We start from the raw sequence: 19,368 nt of genomic DNA, 5'->3' as shown, positions 1-19,368 counted from the left end.
AGAGTACATATACATCAGAAGTCAAAACTTTGACTTGACAAGATAAGAGAAGAGATCTTCATCATGAAGATGATATAATGAGGTTGCAGATCTGATGACAAGGACTGCAGATCTAAACTTAGGTGACGACATATTTCTTCAAGGTGATTCCATCACCGTACTGCATCCAACCATGCTGCATCCAATCATGCTACATCTTCCAGAATGCTGGCAGTACTAGCTGTCGCTGCTATATGAGCTGGTGCATCAAACTTCAGTTCTCTTCCTTTATTTAGTCATGATCCAAGTTGAGGTTTCAGTACTGCCATACTTGCAAGACTGATTTGTGCAACCCTTAACACAATCTATGCTGCTGGCTATGGCCAGTGGCTTAGCCCAGCAGCAAGTAAGGTCTACACACAGTACCCAGCCATCTTTATCCTTGAACAGCAGTGTCTTCCAATCTTCTCCTGAGAGATCTTCTTAGACAGACTTGATTTACGATTTATGGAGCAGACTATGATACTGCTCCCTCTCATTGCATCGAGATTGTGATGGTCAATGAGATTAGGACTGTGGCTTTACTTTCACCAATATTGTAACCAGGAAGGAGCACAGATACACACATATATATATGTACTGAGACTATTAGCAGAGCTGTTGTGATATCACTGATATACATATCAAGATTGCAAGGAGGCAAATCCATATACTGTGAGACTAACTGTGCCAAGACGATAAGATACCATTCACAGAAATGCTTGCGTCCTCTTGTCATGCTTTCCTTAGATCTGAGATCACAAGTATTGCCATGAGACTAGCTTGGGTTCTTCTGCTCCTTGTACCCATCCGAGGTAGCAGTTAAACCCTAAATAGATGCCTCTCTGTGGTGCGGATCTGGGTCTCCTTTTTGCTGTGTTTGAGTGCCTTTTCTTGTTGCATATAAACCTCTTAGATTGTGACCAGACAGCGTATATATTAGGTGACTTTCAGACCTGTGGCAAGGGCTCTTTTAGAGCTTTCTTAGACAGCGGATGGAAGGTCCCATATGTATCTCCTTGCTGCGTAAACAGGTCTCCTCTAGGACCCTGTATAGATCCTCTTTCTGACTGCGGATAAAGAGTTTCTTTCTGGCTGCGTATAGGGTCAATAGACAGCGGCTACAGGCCTTCATTTAGGGCCTATATTGGCCCTCCTCTCATCTGCAGATTGAGCCTTTTGAGACAGCGTATAGAGGCTTATTTATGTTGCTTATAAGTCTCCTCTTTTCTGTGTGTAGGTGTCCTCATAAGCCTGCGACTAGGGCATATCTTTACTGCGGCTATGGCTGCAGCTACAGCTTCATTATGACAGCGGCTAGGTCTCCTGTTTAGATGTCTCCCTTAACTGCGTACTAGGCCCTCCTCCTTGCTGTGGATTAGGCCTCTCTCTACTGCGGTTGGGGCCTCCTTTAGTCAACGGATTAGGGCTTCTTTAGACTGCATATAAGTGCCTCCCTTTGCTGCTTAGATCACCATACTGCGGCTAGGGCATCATACTAGGCCAGCGTATACTCTTGGTTCTCTCCTTCTCCAAAAACCCAGACGTGGAGAGGAGATCACCTCAAGAATACGTGTGTGCAAATGATATCAAATCCTCATCTATTTATACCAAAATAAGGATGATGAATAGACACGTCGGTTGGGCTTCTAGAGCCTACATAAGAGCTGGTCGGCTTGACTATAATTACATAAACAAAATAAATTCATATCTCCATAAATACTTATCGGAATCTGATGATCTTTGGATCAATCCTACACCTCTCGATGAGAGGGATCCAATAAAAATATCAGCTGCCATAAATAAGCCGACCCACATGGAGTTTGGCCCTAGTTGCCAATTTAACAGGTTTGAATTGAAAAGCTGCAAAGCATGATCATTGATATGAATATCATTTGACATTATCCAAATTTATAATATCATATAAAATAATAAATTTAAAATTCTAATTCAGCTTGGTCAAATTCTAATTTAGATTTTGGTCAGACAGAGGGAGAGCTTCAGCTTGATAAGGTAGCCACTGAATTCTGTGAAAAGATAAATGAACAGATCAGGAACACTGCATTGGCAGCAGAAGGGGCAACTACAATGGGTTGTCCAACTGTATTGGATCCAACAGCTAGAAAGTTTGTTATATTATATATAATATAGACAGTACACCATATGCTGAAAGAAGAGTTTTAGTTCCAGGAGAGATGAGAAGATCACATGAAAGAGTTTCTGACAGTTTACTATCAAATGACATTGATTGCAGGATGACCATCTGCGAACCAACTTGGGTGACCAACAATGGCATGGATAATTTGTCTACCTTATTAGAGCAATGCCATGCTGTTCAAACTTCAAACTAGCAGTGTATTTCAGGGGTGAAAATAATTTTCAGACCTGAGAATTCAAGCTGAGCAACTGTGCTCTGTGTAAATTTTGTAACTGTATAAATTCATATATAACGACAGTTCCTGAGATTTCTTGCTGCCCATAGTATTTTGTCATGCTTGCAGTAAACGCTTGTTAGTCTATAGTCCACCCAATTATTTCCCACATGACATAGGTGCTGCTTCCATAGTTTGTATGTCAAATGTCATGCAAATTAAAAACACGAACTGAATGTCTCATATTCTTTGCCTGTCACTCCAGTTATCTCCCCACTGTAATCGAGCCATCACTTGAGAAAAAAGGGAGAAGTTTTAAAAGGGAAAATTCATGTATGTGCTATATGGTCCAGCAAATTTCCATGATACTGACCCTCTAAAATAACGCTTGTTGAAACCAAAAGACAGCACAAGACGTTATCCCCATACAGAACATGAGTAGTTTTGTACCACTTTAGGTCTATTAAATCATAAACTATAAGCAAGGCCATTTTTTTGGGAGCGTGGGGAAACGTCCCCTCAGGGAAGGGAAACGTTTCCCTGGCACGTCCCCTTGAGTTTCCTCCATTTTGGGAGCGTGGGGAAACGTCCCCTACTCGTCCCCAAGTCCCCGGAGCGCGGGGGAGCGAGGAAACTAGACCCCTGGGGGGGGGGGGGGCGAGTCCCTGTGGAACACTGGAATATATCCCAAGCATGGGAGATTATTTAAATAATTACATATGATATGTTCTGTAAATATATAGACATGAAATGTACAATAACAAAAATTAAATACATCAAAAAAGCTCCATATATGACATAAAATCAGGGCCTGTTGGCCCCATTCTGTTGCACGTCCTCATATGGCCGATGGTAGTAGCTGTAGAATTCCTGATTAGACTATTCCCTAATCAACCAGATCCCCCGTGGCTGGTGCGAGGCTTCTTTGGATAGCTGATCAGAAATTTGTTTGCACTCCCTATATATATCATGACAAGAGATATAGTCAAAATGAGTCTTCAGCATCAATGTATCATCCAAAATATGTCGGAGTGTGAGTGTGACATGTAGATTGATGATTAAACCAATTTATGATAATCTGTGAGTCACCAAAAATATGTAAACGATGACATCCTTTCTCAAGTGCAAAAAATAATAAATGACAGAGAGTAATGAGTTCAACAAAGTTGTTTGTCCCGTCCCCCAGACCCATCTGGATCTTATAGTAGTGGTTGTTAGTGATATGTAGGAGGATGCCCCCGCCACAGCCATGATGCTGCGCCGAGCCATCAAAGTATGCCCATGGAGTATTACGGTCAATAGTCTCAGCAATGATGGTGCGCACTGTGGGAACACGGTCATCCACCGGGATGCAATGATATAAAGAGATAAGATGTTACCATCGGGGGGTGGTGTCAGTGAAAATGATTTTGTTCCTTTGTAGCCAAATACACTAGCAGATCAAAATAGGTAGGTTTCGAATCCTGTGTGATTGTGCAGTCGTCCACCACAGATGCTAGGCCTCCAAGATGTCCACCCTGTGCCATCTAGTTTGAAGTTGAAGAAGTGCAGTTACTTCAAGCTAGATAGAAATAGTAAAAGGGCAAGTAAGAAAAATATGGTCAACAGATTCCAGTTCCTATTTGCAGAGAACACACCAGGATGGTCCTTGATAGGATCGCTTTTGTAGATTATCCCCAGTAGGAACCTTATTCCAGAGAATGCACCACATGAATAATTTGGCTTTGGGTGGCGCCTTCAATTTCCAGAGTACAACCCACCACCAATCAGTGACAGGTGGTTTGTGATCCAAAAAGATGTGGAGATATCCAAACTTTGGGGAGTATTTTCCATTAAGTGAGTGAGCCCATATAAGTTCATCATCCCCATCGGTAATCCAGACATGGGATTCCATAAGTGAATTTGTATATGATTGCCAGATTACATGCCAGATGGGAGGGATGCCCAAAATGCCAGAATATTTCCAGGTCTGTCTGAAGATATTAGTGTTCCCCTGATCAGGAATATGGGCCAGTCTAGTGAAACCTGTAATTGAGAGATAGTAAATCTGATCTTGGGGAAGTTGATGTGTGTTCCCACATCCAGTCCATGGGTCCAACCCAATGTGAACCAAATTGCCATTTCCAATCTTTCAAGTCAATCCATCCTTGATATATAGAAGCGAGTTTAGGACAGCCCTCCAAACCGTTGAAATATTTGATCTGTCCCAGGAGGGAAGTCGGATCCAGTCGAGGGGATGGAGAGGGGAGATATACTTCTGGGTGACCACCTCTGCCCAAAGATTCCTGGAGGTGAGGACATTCCAGCCCAATTTGGTTGCCAGGGCACTTGCAAATATATCTAGATTTTTCATACCACAACCACTCCATTTTTTGGGAAGAGCTAGATTATCCCATCTAGCCCAAGCAAATATGTGCCATTCATGTTTGCCCTTCCAAATGAATCTACAACACAGCTATTGTATTCTACTAAGGATACCTTTCGGTATCCAAGCAAGTGACATCCAGTACACCGGAGTAGCTTCTAGAACTGATTTGATGAGGACAAGTCTGCTTGCCCTGGATAGCCATTTATGGTGCCAAATATTCAGTTGCCTTTCGATTTTAGCCACCAGCCAAACCCAATCTGCAATCTTGTATTTTGCAGGCTTTAGCCGAAATCCCAAATATTTGAGACCTTCTTCAAAGGGAAGAAAGGTAAAAGGGAAGTGTTGTCGAGCAAAGAGAATTTCATTAGGAGTGCATCCCATAGCAGATAATGTGGATTTGTGGTGATTGCAGTCCATGCCAGTGGCAAAGCAGAATGATCGAAAAACAGAGGAGAAAGTAGATGTGTCCCTAATCGATCCATTCAGAAAAATGAGAATATCATCAACGAATAGAAGGTGGGTAAGGATGCAATTATTTGTGATCTTGATGCCCATCAGTCTACCCTGTCTTTTTTCTGTAGTAATGTGACGACTCAGTCCTTCCATGACCAATAAGAATAGGAGAGGTGAGAGAGGGCAGCCTTGTCTAAGACCTCTCTCGGCATGAAAGAAAGATGATGCAGAGCCATTAATAAGGACATTGTAAGATACATTAGTAATACAACACATAATCCATTGAATGAAAGGTAAAGGAAACCCCAAGTGAGTCAATAGCATCCTTAGGTAGAACCAGCTGGTGCGATCAAAAGCCTTAGCCAGATCAATCTTGAGAATCATACCTTTAAGTCTCTTAATTTGATGGAATGAAGGACCTCCTGTGCAGTGTCGACTGCTTCATGGATCTGCTTGTGTTCAAGAAATGCAAATTGCTCTGGGGATATGAACTCAGATAATATGGGCTTTAGACGATTAGCAATGATCTTGGCAATAATCTTATAGATGCAATTGTAGAGTGAAATAGGCCGAAAATCATTAAATGTTTGTGGATCAGAGCAATAAAAGTAGAGTTAAATGCATCATACATACGCCTCCCCATCCGACATTCTTCAAAGACTTGAAGGAGGTCGTTCCCCAAGATATCAAAGAAAGCAAGGTAAAATTCAATCGACCAACCATTTGGTCTAGGGCTTTTATCCTTCTTGAACCATTTAAGGGTGCCTTCCAATTCCCCCATAATAACAGGCAGTAGAAGGTCCTCTTTCAGTTCTTGATTCACAAATCTAGGGTAAAGACCTGCCACCTTGATTATCTCAGCAAGATTTGCATCTTGTGAAGCTTTGAATAGCTGACTAAAATGGGAAGCACTGAGTAGATAATTGATGAAAAGTCTTTGCATGCGAACCCGCATCGTCCACCAGATGCCAGATGGTATTGGTGACCTGGAAGCCATTTGCAAAACGATGGTAAAACTTTGTATTTTCATCTTCTTATTTGTATTCTTATTTTCAATTTTTTCATAATTTTTATTTTAATTAATTCCTAATTTTCTCTAATATTTTTTTCAATTAATAAAAATGATTAATTTTTCAAATTTAAAATGGTTAATTATCAATTTTTAATCATAATTTTTTTAAGTAACTCTAATTATTTAATTGTCAAAAGTGAATTTGGTTAAATAATTTCTAATTTGACTTATTAATTATTTTTTTTGACCGTTAATCCAACAGATACCTGGTTCCTTTTCTCCTATAAATAGGCTCACAACACTCATTTACTCACAAGGCTCTCTAGTTCCTGCTGATGGATGGAGTTACCATCCGAAACGTTAGACGGATCAAATATTACACAGTTCTATTCCGGAAATCTCCAACAACAATATAAATAACTGTGGAAGTCTCCAATCACTTATATTTAACTAGTTTAATACATTTAAGTAATTTACATAACTTCATAGATATATAAGTTAGAAACTAAATTTGCATATTGTACTGTTTCTTTGTTGAAAATACATGTAGAAAGGGGAATCAAGTTCACATGCACAAGTAGTTTCAATTCGATCCTGCTGGTTGAAAACAAATTTATATTGGGTAACAATAAAAAAAGTAGACTTGGTTATAGGGTCATAATGGGTTTTGCTATTTTGTATAATCCTCTATATGCTATACAAGTTGTGAAACAAATAGCATCCATACTAACAATACGAGATCATTTTTGCACATATCTTTTAAATTGCACAATGCCACAACATTCTTGCAGCTTTTCATCTCTGCGGAAGGTAAAATATTCATATCAATTTTACTGTATTGTCTATTGGATGGCATTCTATGCTAACCATTGACCTGTTCATAACAGGTAAGTTCTCAATCGAACATTATGGAAATGCTACCAACTGGGGAACTTTATGAGGGTGAAAGGTGGGAATCGTTCAAGGAGCAGATTGGAGTTTCGGGAAATGATTATTTTCAGGCAGCAGACCTTTTGGAACATATCAATACAACTAAGGACTTATCAGATTACCTATGGTACACGGTCAGGTATGACAATTGTTCTTGTGATCAAGTAGCTGCCATTTGTTTGAAAGACACTAAAATTATAGTTTATTCCTTTCATCCTATTAAAGTTATTACATGTATCTTGTCAAGAAGATAAGCCTTCTATAGCACGTGGGTGGAATTTCAAGGCTTTTCGAAAATTAACGTGTTTAGTGTTTATATCATGTTAATTTTGTAGTTATGTAACTATGATTTATATGGTACATAGTTTATACATTTTATACCTAAAGGATTAAAAGGTGCAAGTTTATTACCATTATCCAATCTTTGATATGTTTTGTTAATACTTTGTAACTTTGATATTGAATAGATGTCACTGAAGGGTTTTTGTACGTTGCTCTTGGCCACTCATATATGGACCTATTTTACTTTTTGTTAATGTCATTGTTACTGCAAAATCTCACACCTTAGTGTAAAGTTTCACTAACCAATCTAGATCAAGAGCAACAATGAGATTAGTCACGACTGTCACTTTAGCAACTACTCTCCTGCTATTCTTTGGTTGGATGTAATCCCCAAATGGGAGGCTTCCTTAGTAGATCTCAGGATTAGATAACATAAGTGGTTTTAGGCCAAATACCCCCTAAGGGTTCTACTATCTAATTCACCCAAGGATAAATGTTCAATAATTATGGATATAGGTGAAATAAGATGTAATTTCAAGATAATTTCAAATGACCCTATGTCTAAATATTGAGGGCTTAGTAAGTCTTGGAGAGTCTCAAATATGTTCCTAAACACAAGTCATCGATAAAATACACTTTGTTGCTATAAAGTATGTTTCAAATTTCAATCAACACAATCACAGAATGCAAATATTTATAACAGCAAAAACAAAATAGCTCAAAATTTATAATAGAAGTGAAAATAAGAGCTATTCAGAGATAAAATGGGAAATAAATTACAACAATTTTCAATGGTCAAAGACAAATAAAGCAACAATAAAAAACCTAGATGGCAGCACTAGTTAATGGCTAAAAAATGCATGTAAAATAATATTTTACTTTCCCTATCAGATGCATACAAAGTATAACCCTAGGACTACAAGGTCCAGGTAAATAATACTAAAAAATGTAGATTTTGTTGTAACCTATCCCTAAGTTACCCTAGAAAATGCAAGAAAGGAAAATTTAGGGTTTTATTTTTTCATTTTATAGAAATGACACAAGATAATGGACTAATTCCTTTCTCAATCAAGGGCAAATGGAGTCTAACGGTAAAGTCTATGGAAGATGACTGATGGAAGCGATTTAAAGGAGGGAGAGAGAAAGCTACACGTAGGTTTCTCAATTCCTCAAACCCTAGCTTCTTTCAATTTTCTTGGAGATATATGGGAGAAAGCTACACTTAGGTTCCTCAATAGAAACTTTATGACAAAGAAGTTGTTAGAGCAACAGAAAATTCAACAACTCTTTGGTGGAAATTTCATTTAAACCCTAATTCTAAAACAAGTATAAGATGAAAGAAGATACTTGTAATAAATTAGCACAAATCATCATAGAATCACTATTCATCATTCAAGAGAAAGAACCATCCAATCACAATATCCTCCCCAAGACAATTTGCTCATTTAATGCTCCATAGCAAGCAAGAGAAAAGAGACAAGCTAGTGTGCACTACTCTCCAAGAGTGTGTGACAATGACCCAAGGCTAAATCAATTTCCCTCTACCTATATGAGGGCAACCATGTCAATTAGTCCAAAAATAGACTAAAATCCTTAAAAATAATATAAAACAAGATTACAAGTTGAATAGAGCACATGCTGACCCCCAAAGATAGCTAACTCAATGATAAAACATAAAAACAAGCATCTTTTAACCCACACGTATGAGCTAAACAATCTCCAACGGTGATGTCTGTTGAATTTTCTACAAAGTGGGTAGTAGAAAATGATTTTCTGATGTGATAATTACTACTTAATGATTTTCAATCAATTTATCTCAGGCCACTAGTATCATTGAGTAATTATACATAGAAAATATCAACTGTAAATGTAGTGGAAACAATAAATTTAACAAAAATAGAAAAACAACCATGCACAATAGAGACAATATTTTAACCCTGGGAAACCCAACCTTGGGAGAAAACCTAACAACTTTTTTTTAGGAGAAATTATTCTCAGGCAAGGTCTACAATCAACAATTTGTCTAGAAATTTGTACCAATAATCCAAGTTAATTACCAGTCAAACTCGTACTAGTCAACCTTGGTCAACTCTATCAGAAATCAGGCCCTATGGCCCTTGTGTTCCTGCGACCCCTACGACCTGTAGCCTTCTAACTCGGCCTCCTTCATGCTCAGCTCATTGCTGCCCTCTTCCATGTTGAGAAACCTATAGGGCAATGAATATAATGATTTCTCTTTAGCTTGATAATTGTTTGTGATCTTTTTACTTTTTCTTACTTCTTAGCTTATTCTTGTATTATTATGTTATTCTTATCATCAAACAACTATCAAACTCATAAGAGCTTAGTTCGCTGGTATTCACAAGTGTAGGAGTTGGCTCTTTGTTGGCTATAAACTCATTTAGACAAGTGGAGCTAAAGGCGGAAACAAACTCCGCTAAAAACTAAAGCCATCCACAAATAATTGATCCTCCAAATATGGATATATCTCAAAAAGGAACTTGGCTTGTTGATGGGCCAGTGAACCTCTTAATTGGCACTTAACTCGGGCCCTACTTGGCGATGAACTCAACCCTCCAATGTGGCCTCCAACTTAGCAAAGGACTGATCCTTGACTTCACTTTAATTTCCAAGTCATTTTCTTTGTTCCCTTGACTTGGAAAACATAATTAACATGTCTCCCATTATCAATTTTTTTTTAATTTTTTGTCACCTTTTTGTCACTAACCTAGGAAAAGTGATTTTTCATGGGGTGTTATTGATCTTTTGACCCCCAAAGTGTACCTTACGAGAATGTTGGGATGGAGAGCATGAATTTTGAGTACTTATACGCCGTCTTGCGGGAATTTTTAATAATTTAAAAAATCTTATAAAAACCTAGTCAAATTCCACGACACTTTAGATATGACCTAACATGGTAATTTACATTGACTCTAGGCATTAGGGCGAACACAAGACCTAGTTTTCAAACCAGGCTCTAGCTTTGTGAGTGTATGAGTGAAAAACCCAACAAATTATTCATTGCTGAAAAGCAAGAATAATTAGCTAAGTGAAAAAAATACTCTAGAGCGGACTCACTTGATAACTAGGTCCCAAGTCGCCTAAGCCTATTACAAAATTCATTAGGCCAACGACATTTAATATAATTCTCCTGCAAGGGTACAAAATTAGAGAGAAAGAAGGTAGAGGGAGGAGAGAGAAACCAGGCATAGGTGCCTTGTTGACTTTTGACTTTCAAAAAAATTGATTAATGCCTTGTACATTGGGCCATGGGGTCTTCAGCTTTTGCTAGGTACAACTTAGCAGATAACACTTGCCATGCAAGTTATGAGCAAGAACTTCTCAAACTTGGAACTGAACTCGTCCAACTTTGCTGATGTTGCCACTTGGTCATTCTTGGATCCTTTCTTCCTCTAAGGACACATGGCAGCGTAGTGCCCAAACTGATGACACTAGAAGCATTTTATCTTGATATTTCTTCTCTTTCTTACCTTTGGAGTTGGACTCGACCCCTCCTGTGCTCTTCTTGCCTTTAGCCTTACCCCCTTTGCTAGCTAGGGAAAAGTTCTCCTTGTCCTCATGCTTAACATGAGCTATAGATCTAGCCTGCCTCTGAATCTCCTCCTGAACACAGTCACCCCAAAATCGCTCGCAGTCTGGAAACTTCTCTCTATCACTCAATGCGTCCCACAATTTGTGAAGCCCTAATAGCGCAAGAATCACCATATTTGCTTCAAGTACTGTCTCCGCTACATTGGGCAACTCGTCCTTCACCTGGGTGAACCTAGTGAGATAAGAGACTATGGGCTCAGATTTTCCCATCCAGATGTTTCTTAGTTTGTCCTCGAGCATGAGTTTTTTGGTCTCAGTTGAGCTCTGGTAGAAGTTCAAAATGGTTGTCCACATTTCTTTGGTACTCTTCTTGCTGGAAAGATGTGGCACAATATGGTATCTGACTGCCTCAAGAATGATCCTTCTCGCTCTGGCATCATTCTTATTATGTTGAGCCAACTGCAAGGGGTTAGTTGGTGTGACTGGTGGGTTCTCCACATACTCCTTCACACCCTGCTCCTTTAGCACCATAGTAATCCTCTCCTTCCATGAGCAAAAATTTGTTGCTCCCTCCAAATTGTGCTCTGGTATCAAACCCTGGTAAGACATTCTACTATTTGAACTCTTCAAAAACTCTAGTGCATTGGCCTAGCTGGAAAATATGCGCTTTGTGGGTCAAGACTCAAAACTAGGTCGCATTGCTAGAAATCGAAGCATAATGCTTCAATTGTACTATGCCTTAAACATGTTCTTGAGGTCGAAGCACGGGTGATGGTCTTTAATCAAAGACATGGCTTTGATAGCATTTTAGATTTCTTAAAACTTAACAATCTAATCTATGGATTTTATTAAGTAAAGAGCATAAAACTGAACTCAAACTTTAACCCACAAATATATTGAGTATACTATTTTATAGTAGAAATAAGGAAGAAATGAAGACAAACATGCCAGAAAACCATACACAAGAAATTTACCCAGGAACCCCAATTGGGGAATCCTGCAATCTTGGTGTTTTTATTATTTTGTTTTGCAAATATTCAGAAAAAGGATTACAAATGTGAGGGAAAACTTCCCTTCACCCAGCTAACCCTCTGCGCTAATGATCTGCGCACTTCTCACCAACTCAACCTCTCTTCTGCACCCTGTACGAATTCATACAACCTGTACAACCCCTTATGTGCATTGAATTTGGCCCCTCTGGAAGAAGTTTGCGTTCGATGGAAGTGATTTGAGGCTAAATCGGCTCTTTCTCCCTCTATCTCATTGTTCTAAAGCCCTAGTCGTTGAACAAAACTCTCTTCCCCTTTGTTGACCAGAACACCAAGCTCTCTAGTGCATAATGACCAGGTCTGCGCCCTTTTTCTCTCTTAGAAGTTGACCTAGGCCCACTACTGCCATGAAGGGCTGAGATTAAATCTCCTTGGATCGTTGAGATTGCTCTAATTTTTTACTATGGGAAAATTCAAATTTTCCTAAGTCAAGGAATAATAGAAAAAGTGACATTTGCGCCTTGGCCCCACTTGTGGGTCCCTCTGCCAAATTTAGTGCACCTGCTAAATTTGGCTGAACTTTTCCTCATCTAACCCCATTAACAAGAAGCAATACATAGTTTTGAAGTAAAATACATGTCGAAATAAATAGTTTGCTAGATTGAACACATTACAAAACAAATATCCTATCTCTATTGCTTTTATAAGGACTACTTAGGTGTGTGGATAGCATATCTTTGGTGTTGGGGACTTGGTCTTGAGGTTCTTGATTCAATTGTTTGCTTCCAAGGGGGTAGAGGCTTCAATGAGTTTATCTCTAGCAGGATGAGGATTGAGGATGCCACAAACATCAATGAGTTTCTTTTGGCCTGCTCTTACAAATTATAAGTGTTGAAATTTGGTACCGGAGGACAGGTGGTTCCCTAAGGCTTTGATCTTTGGCCTAGGGAAAAGTGTCCAAAAGAATTTAATTTTTTCTCCTAAAGTGACTTTATAATTTTTATAAAGTCAAATCTAATTTAAAAGTGACTTTAAGTAATAAAGTTACTAAAGTCTAATTTTAAAGTGACTTTAATAAAGTCAATGTAAAATTAAAAATGAAAAGTGACTTTGGAAATAAATGACTAAGTGGGTCTTTATTAAAGTGGGGTGAATTAAAAAATAGAAAGTGAGATTTAAATGAGCATTTAATCTCAGCCCTAGATCTCAATCTATTTCAGCCATTGGATTTAGGGATTACCCAAAAGTCACTTAGGGTTAGATTAAGGGAGGAAAAGGAGGAAAAGGTCATTCATTCTTTCATGAGCAGATTGAGAGAGAGAGAGCAAGAGAGCAAGGGAGATTTCTGGACAGGGAGGAGAAGGAGGCAGCAGCTTGGCACACATTCCAAGGCAGCATTTTAGCAAATCCATACAGTTGAGTGAGCACATAGTGAAAGGCAGATATTGGGCACGATTTTCTAGAAATCCGTACAACAAGTGCACAGAAATCGAGGAGCAGAAATCCGTACAGCAAGTGGTTGTACCTTGGCACGCAAATTGAGGCAAATCCGTACAGCTGGATTGCTGGTTTTTTCTGCACGCAAATTGAGGAAATCCGTACAGCGTATTTAATGGCAGCTTGCACGCTTTTCTAGGAGGCCGTACAACATTTATTGCTGTTCTGTTTTGCTGTTGGCAATTTTTCTAGTTGGCTGTGAGGCAAGGAAAACGAGATTAGTTGTAAAATTCGCTTGCTGATTTCTTGCTGTAAAAAGCATTTTCCAGAAATAAGAAAGAGCTCTTGAACTGGTTTTCCCCAAGAGTTGTAGGGGGTTTTTCCAGGGTCACCTTGACCAAAAATCACTGTGTTTAAATGTGTTGAATGGTTGTTTATATGTGCTGATTTTTATATTTCTGCACTTTCCAGCATTCTGTAAAATTTCCAGAATTTGTGTTTTCAGCAAAATTTATTTTTCAGTTGTTAAATGTATGGATACGGGAAAGGGCATTTAACTGTTTTGGAGAAATAAGGTGAAACTGAAAACCGGGGTGGGAAATGAGAAATTTTTACATCGTATCAGAGCTTGACTGTTGAAGTGCAGTTTGGGACAGCAACGAGGAAAATTACAGCCTGCTGATTTTTCACTTTGAAAATTCCAGCAAGCTGATTTTTCACAAACAACAATTTTATCTTTACTACAGCAGTGCTATTTTTCAGTTTTAGGACAGCAGGATGTCATTGGGATTGAGGGTGGAGGATAGGTTGGATGGGCATAGCAATTACAGCGTTTGGAAGGAGAGAATGCAGAGTATCTTCGAGGAGGCAGAAGTCTGGGACATCATGGTGCATACCACACAGAACCCCGTCGTTGTGCCTATTGATGCTACTCAGTTGGTTGAGCATAATAGAAAGAACAAGGGTAAGAGACTGATTCTAGACGGAGTCAATGACCATTGCATTCCTCATGTTAGAGGAAATAGAAATGCCCATGAGATGTGGACAACATTGTCCAATCTCTACCAGAGTACCAATGAGAATCGGAAAATGGTCCTGAAGGAGAAGCTGAAGACTATTAAGATGGGTAATGATAGTGTAGCTGGATATCTCACAAAGATTACTAATGTGAGAGATGAGTTGGCAGCAGTTGGAGAGGTCATTCCACCCACTGTGTTGGTGCGGATTGCAGTGAATGACCTCCCCTGTTCATGGATGAACTTTGCTGATGGGGTTTGTGCACGTGAGACCCTTCCAACATGGGAGAGGTTTTGGGATGATTGCATTCAGACAGAGATCAGGAAAAGTCAGCTTGGGGCAGCCAAGCTAGTTGAGCAGGATGAGGATGTAGCACTGGTGGCAGGAGGCAAGAAAGGCAAAGGGAGAGGCAGGCTTCCACAAGCAATGGTGGGGGCAAAGGCAAAGGTAAAGGTAAACAGAATAACACACAGAAGGACTATTCCAAGGTGAAGTGTTGGAATTGTCAAAAGATGGGACACTATGCAGTTGTGTGTCCGAAGAAGAAGAAGAAGAAGGGGAAGAACCAGAGCATGGCAGCTTCAACAGAGGTTGAGGACTTTACAAATCGTTTTGACCGGGAGTTTGCGTTCACTGCGTGTAAGTCCTCTAGTGCACGATCACCTGCCACAGGTTCAGAGGGAGCATGCTTTTCCCTTGATTAGCGGAGCATCTTCGGGTATCTGGTATGTGGATAGTGGGGCTTCACGTCACATGACAAGAGTCCGTGAGTACTTCTCAGAGCTTTCAGAGAGTGGCACTGATATAGAGGTAGTACTCGGTGATGACAGAGTTGTTAGAGCAGTCGGGGTGGGGACACTGACATTTCAGAGGGAGTCCAAACCTCCCTTGAAGGTGTCAGATGTTCTTTATGTGCCAGGGATGAGGAAGAACCTCATATCCGTCTCAGCTTTGGACGACAGAGGATATGAGGTACTATTCAGGGGAGGACAGGTGTTGATGTATCCCAGGGGCACTCCAGCTGATTCAGCGAGAGTGATAGGTGTACGCCATGCAAAGGTGTACAAGTTTGCATTCCAGTCCCTTTTGGCATTGAGCAGTAGTACCGACAGCAGAGCTAGCAGTTTTGAGCTGTGTGAGATTTGGCACCGCAAGATGGGGCATATGTATCATGGAGCCTTGAGGACATTGCGGGAGATCACTACAGGTGTGCCAGATTTCAGTACTGATCACTTTGATACTTGCAGAGGATGTGCGATGGGCAAGTTTTCCAAATCCCCTTTTCCCAGCAGTGACAGCAGAGCGATTGGGATACTTGATTTGATTCATTCTGATGTGAGCGGTCGGATGTCTCATGTTTTCTTGAGTGGATATGAGTACTATGTTTTATTCATTGATGATCACTCCAAGAGGACTTGGATTTATTTCTTGAAGACCAAGAGTGAGGTCTTCAAGCAGTTTCAGGAGTTCAGAGCTCTTGTGGAGACATAGACATGTCGGAAGATCAAGTCCCTGAGGTCGGACAATGGGGGAGAGTACACCCTTGGAGAGTTTGTTGACTATTGTGCGGAGGCAGGCATTAGGAGGGAGTTCACTGTTCCTTACAACCCCCAGCAGAACGGGGTTGCGGAGAGGAAGAACAGATCCATCATAGGGGCTGCCAAAGCCATGTTATATGATCAAGGGTTGCCATTGTTCTTGTGGGCAGAGGCCTGCAACACAGCTGTTTATTTGCAGAACAGGAGTCCGCATCATGCCTTGGGGCACATGAATCCGGAGGAGGCTTTTTCTGGGAAGAAGCCTGATATTGGTCATCTTCGTATCTTTGGATGCATTACATACTCCTACATACCCAAGGAGAAGAGGACCAAACTAGAGCCCACCGTAGAGAAGGGTATCTTTGTGGGCTACAGTGAGACCTCAAAGGCCTTTCGGATATACATTCCTGCACAGAGGAAAGTTGTTGTCAGAAGGGATGTGAAGTTCAAGGAGGACATGGCCTTTAGGAGGTCACAGGAGTTAGAGTATCTGGATCAGCGAGACCCTCAGCAGCAGTTGAGTCAGTCGCAGGGATCCAGTGGGCAGGGATCAGGAGGATCCGGATGTACATCTATGAGGATGTCAGGTCTGTCAGTGAGCAGTGGCTCGCCGAGCCAGAGGGGTGGTGCTCCGGGCAGCGTGCAGAGCAGTTCACTAGGGAGTCCACTGATGGACAGTTCACATGATACCTCAGCTTCTACAGGTTCAGGTGCAGGTAGGAGGACAACAGACAGACAGTCAGGAGTTCAGGCTCCTGATGATGATGATGAGGAGGAGTTTCATTCTCCTATGGGAGAAGTGCGCTCAGGGAAGAAGAAGCCCAAGTGGCTTTAGTACACCTTGAGAGATGCCACATCTATTGTTGAGCCTAAGAGGTCGGTCATAGAGAGTAGACCACCTGAGAGGTTTTGTAGCTATATGGCAATGGTTACCAGCATCCTTGACTTTGAGCCTTCTAGCTATGAGGAGGCAACTAGCCAGCAGGTCTGGAGAGAGCCCATGCAGGAGGAGTATTCTTCTATCATGAAGAATGATGTTTGGGAGGTGGTGTCGAGGCCTGAGGGCAAATCCGTGGTTACTTCCAGATGGCTTTACAAGGTAAAGCATGCTGCAGATGGTAGAATTAAGAAATTCAAAGCGAGGTTTGTGGCTAGAGGGTTCTCCCAGGTAGAGGGAGTTGATTATGGGGAGACCTTTGCTCCCGTGGCTCGATATACTTCGATCCGCTCCATTATATCGATAGCAGCAGAGATGGGTTGGAAGATCCACCAGATGGATGTGAAGACTGCATTTCTCAATGGCTTCATACAGGAGGAGGTGTACATTGAGCAGCCACAGGACTTTGAGGTGCATGGAAAGGAGTCCCATGTGTGCAGACTGAAGAAGGCCCTTTATGGCCTGAAGCAAGCTCCCAGAGCTTGGTACTCCAGGATAGATACATACTTGCAGGGGATGGGTTTCACAAAGAGTGAGGCAGATCCGAACCTTTACTTTATTGTGATAGGTGAGGAGCCTCTCATTCTGGTGCTGTATGTGGATGACTTGGTCATTACAGGTGCAGAGAGACTCATAGAGCACTGCAAGAGAGATCTTGCGGCGAAGTTTGAGATGAAGGACATTGGCTTGATGCATTACTTTTTGGGTTTGGAGGTGTGGCAGGAAGAGGGGCATTTCTTCCTGGGGCAGGGGAAGTATATTGTGGACATCCTTGGCAAATTCCACATGGAGGATTGTAAACCCATGTCGACACCGATGATTACCAACTGGAAGAAGCTTCATGCTTCGGATTCCGAGTTGGTGGATCCCACATTGTACAGGCAGCTGATTGGTTCCTTGATGTATTTGGTCAACACTAGACCAGATATTTGTTTTGCAGTGAACACGATGAGTAAGTTTATGTGTGAGACTAGGAAGGTTCATTGGGTGGCTGCAAAACACATTTTGCGGTACTTGCAAGGGACAGTGGATTATGGTCTGGACTACAGGTAGGGGGATGGAGTGAGACTGACAAGTTATACTGATTCTAATTGGGCAGGTTGTGCTTCTAATAGGAAGAGCACTTCAAGGTGTTGTTTTGGGTTGGGTTCAGCAGTAGTGTCATGGTTCAGCCGGAAGCAGCAGTCAGTAGCATTGAATTCAGCGGAAGTAGAATATATGGCAGCCAGTCTAGCTAGTTGTGAGGCCATCTGGCTTCGCAAGATGTTGTTTGGCTTATTTGGTCAGCCGTTGAGACCTTCAATGATTTACTGTGATAATCAGAGTTGCATTAAACTCACGGAGAATCCAGTATTTCATGACAGGTCAAAGCATATCGGGATCAAATATCATTTCATTAGACACTGTGTTCAGAAGGGCGTTGTGAAGCTTGAGTATATTCCCACTGATGAGCAGGTTGCAGATATTCTTACCAAAGCCTTATCACGGGGCAAGCATGACTACTTCAGAGACAAGATGGGTGTGGTGAGGAAAACCTTCCTTGGTAAGAGGGAGTGTTGAAATTTGGTACCGGAGGACAGGTGGTTCCCTAAGGCTTTGATCTTTGGCCTAGGGAAAAGTGTCCAAAAGAATTTAATTTTTTCTCCTAAAGTGACTTTATAATTTTTATAAAGTCAAATCTAATTTAAACGTGACTTTAAGTGATAAAGTTACTAAAGTTTAATTTTAAAGTGACTTTAATAAAGTCAATGTAAAATTAAAAAGGAAAAGTGACTTTGGAAATAAATGACTAAGTGGGTCTTTATTAAAGTGGGGTGAATTAAAAAATAGAAAGTGAGATTTAAATGAGCATTTAATCTTAACCCTAGATCTCAATCTATTTCAGCCATTGGATTTATGGATTACCCAAAAGTCACTTAGGGTTAGATTAAGGGAGGAAAATGAGGAAATGGTCATTCATTCTTTCATGAGCAGATTGAGAGAGAGAGAGCAAGAGAGCAAGGGATATTTCTGGACAGGGAGGAGAAGGAGGCAGCAGCTTGGCACACATTCCAAGGCAACATTTTAGCAAATCCGTACAACTGAGTGAGCACACAGTGAAAGGCAGATATTGGGCACGATTTTCTAGAAATCCGTACAACAAGTGCACAGAAATCGAGGAGCAGAAATCCGTACAGCAAGTGCACAGAAATCGAGGAGCAGAAATCCGTACAGCAAGTGGATGTACCTTGGCACACAAATCGAGACAAATCCGTATCGCTGGATTGCTAGTTTTTTTGCACGCAAATCGAGGAAATCCGTACAACGTATTTAATGGCAGCTTGCACACTTTTCTAGGAGGCCGTACAACATTTATTGCTGTTCTGTTTTGTTGTTGGCAAGTTTTCCAGTTCGCTGTGAGGCACGGAAAACGAGATAAGTTGTAAAATTTGCTTGCTGATTTTTTGCTGAATATTTCTCACT

General features: G+C 40.8%; 1 protein-coding gene across 1 annotated transcript in view; it reads left to right on the top strand.

Annotated features, from left to right (window-relative positions):
• The window catches only part of LOC149215042 (beta-galactosidase 8-like), a 94,568-nt gene that overhangs the window by 42,067 nt on the left and 33,133 nt on the right, over positions 1 to 19,368 (top strand). The window contains exon 11 of the mRNA XM_089392499.1: positions 7,111 to 7,292. Within this exon, the coding sequence (XP_089248625.1) occupies positions 7,111 to 7,292 (182 nt within the window). The remainder of the gene's footprint in view (positions 1 to 7,110; positions 7,293 to 19,368) is intronic.

Source organism: Pinus tabuliformis, chromosome 1_1 (genome assembly GCF_031772625.1).
Source record: "Pinus tabuliformis cultivar Carrire ecotype Pingquan chromosome 1_1, CPIR1, whole genome shotgun sequence".
In the NCBI taxonomy this organism is placed as follows: domain Eukaryota; kingdom Viridiplantae; phylum Streptophyta; class Pinopsida; order Pinales; family Pinaceae; genus Pinus; species Pinus tabuliformis.
The sequence above is the reverse complement of the archived record's forward strand: the minus strand, read 5'-3'. Positions and strand labels throughout refer to the sequence as shown.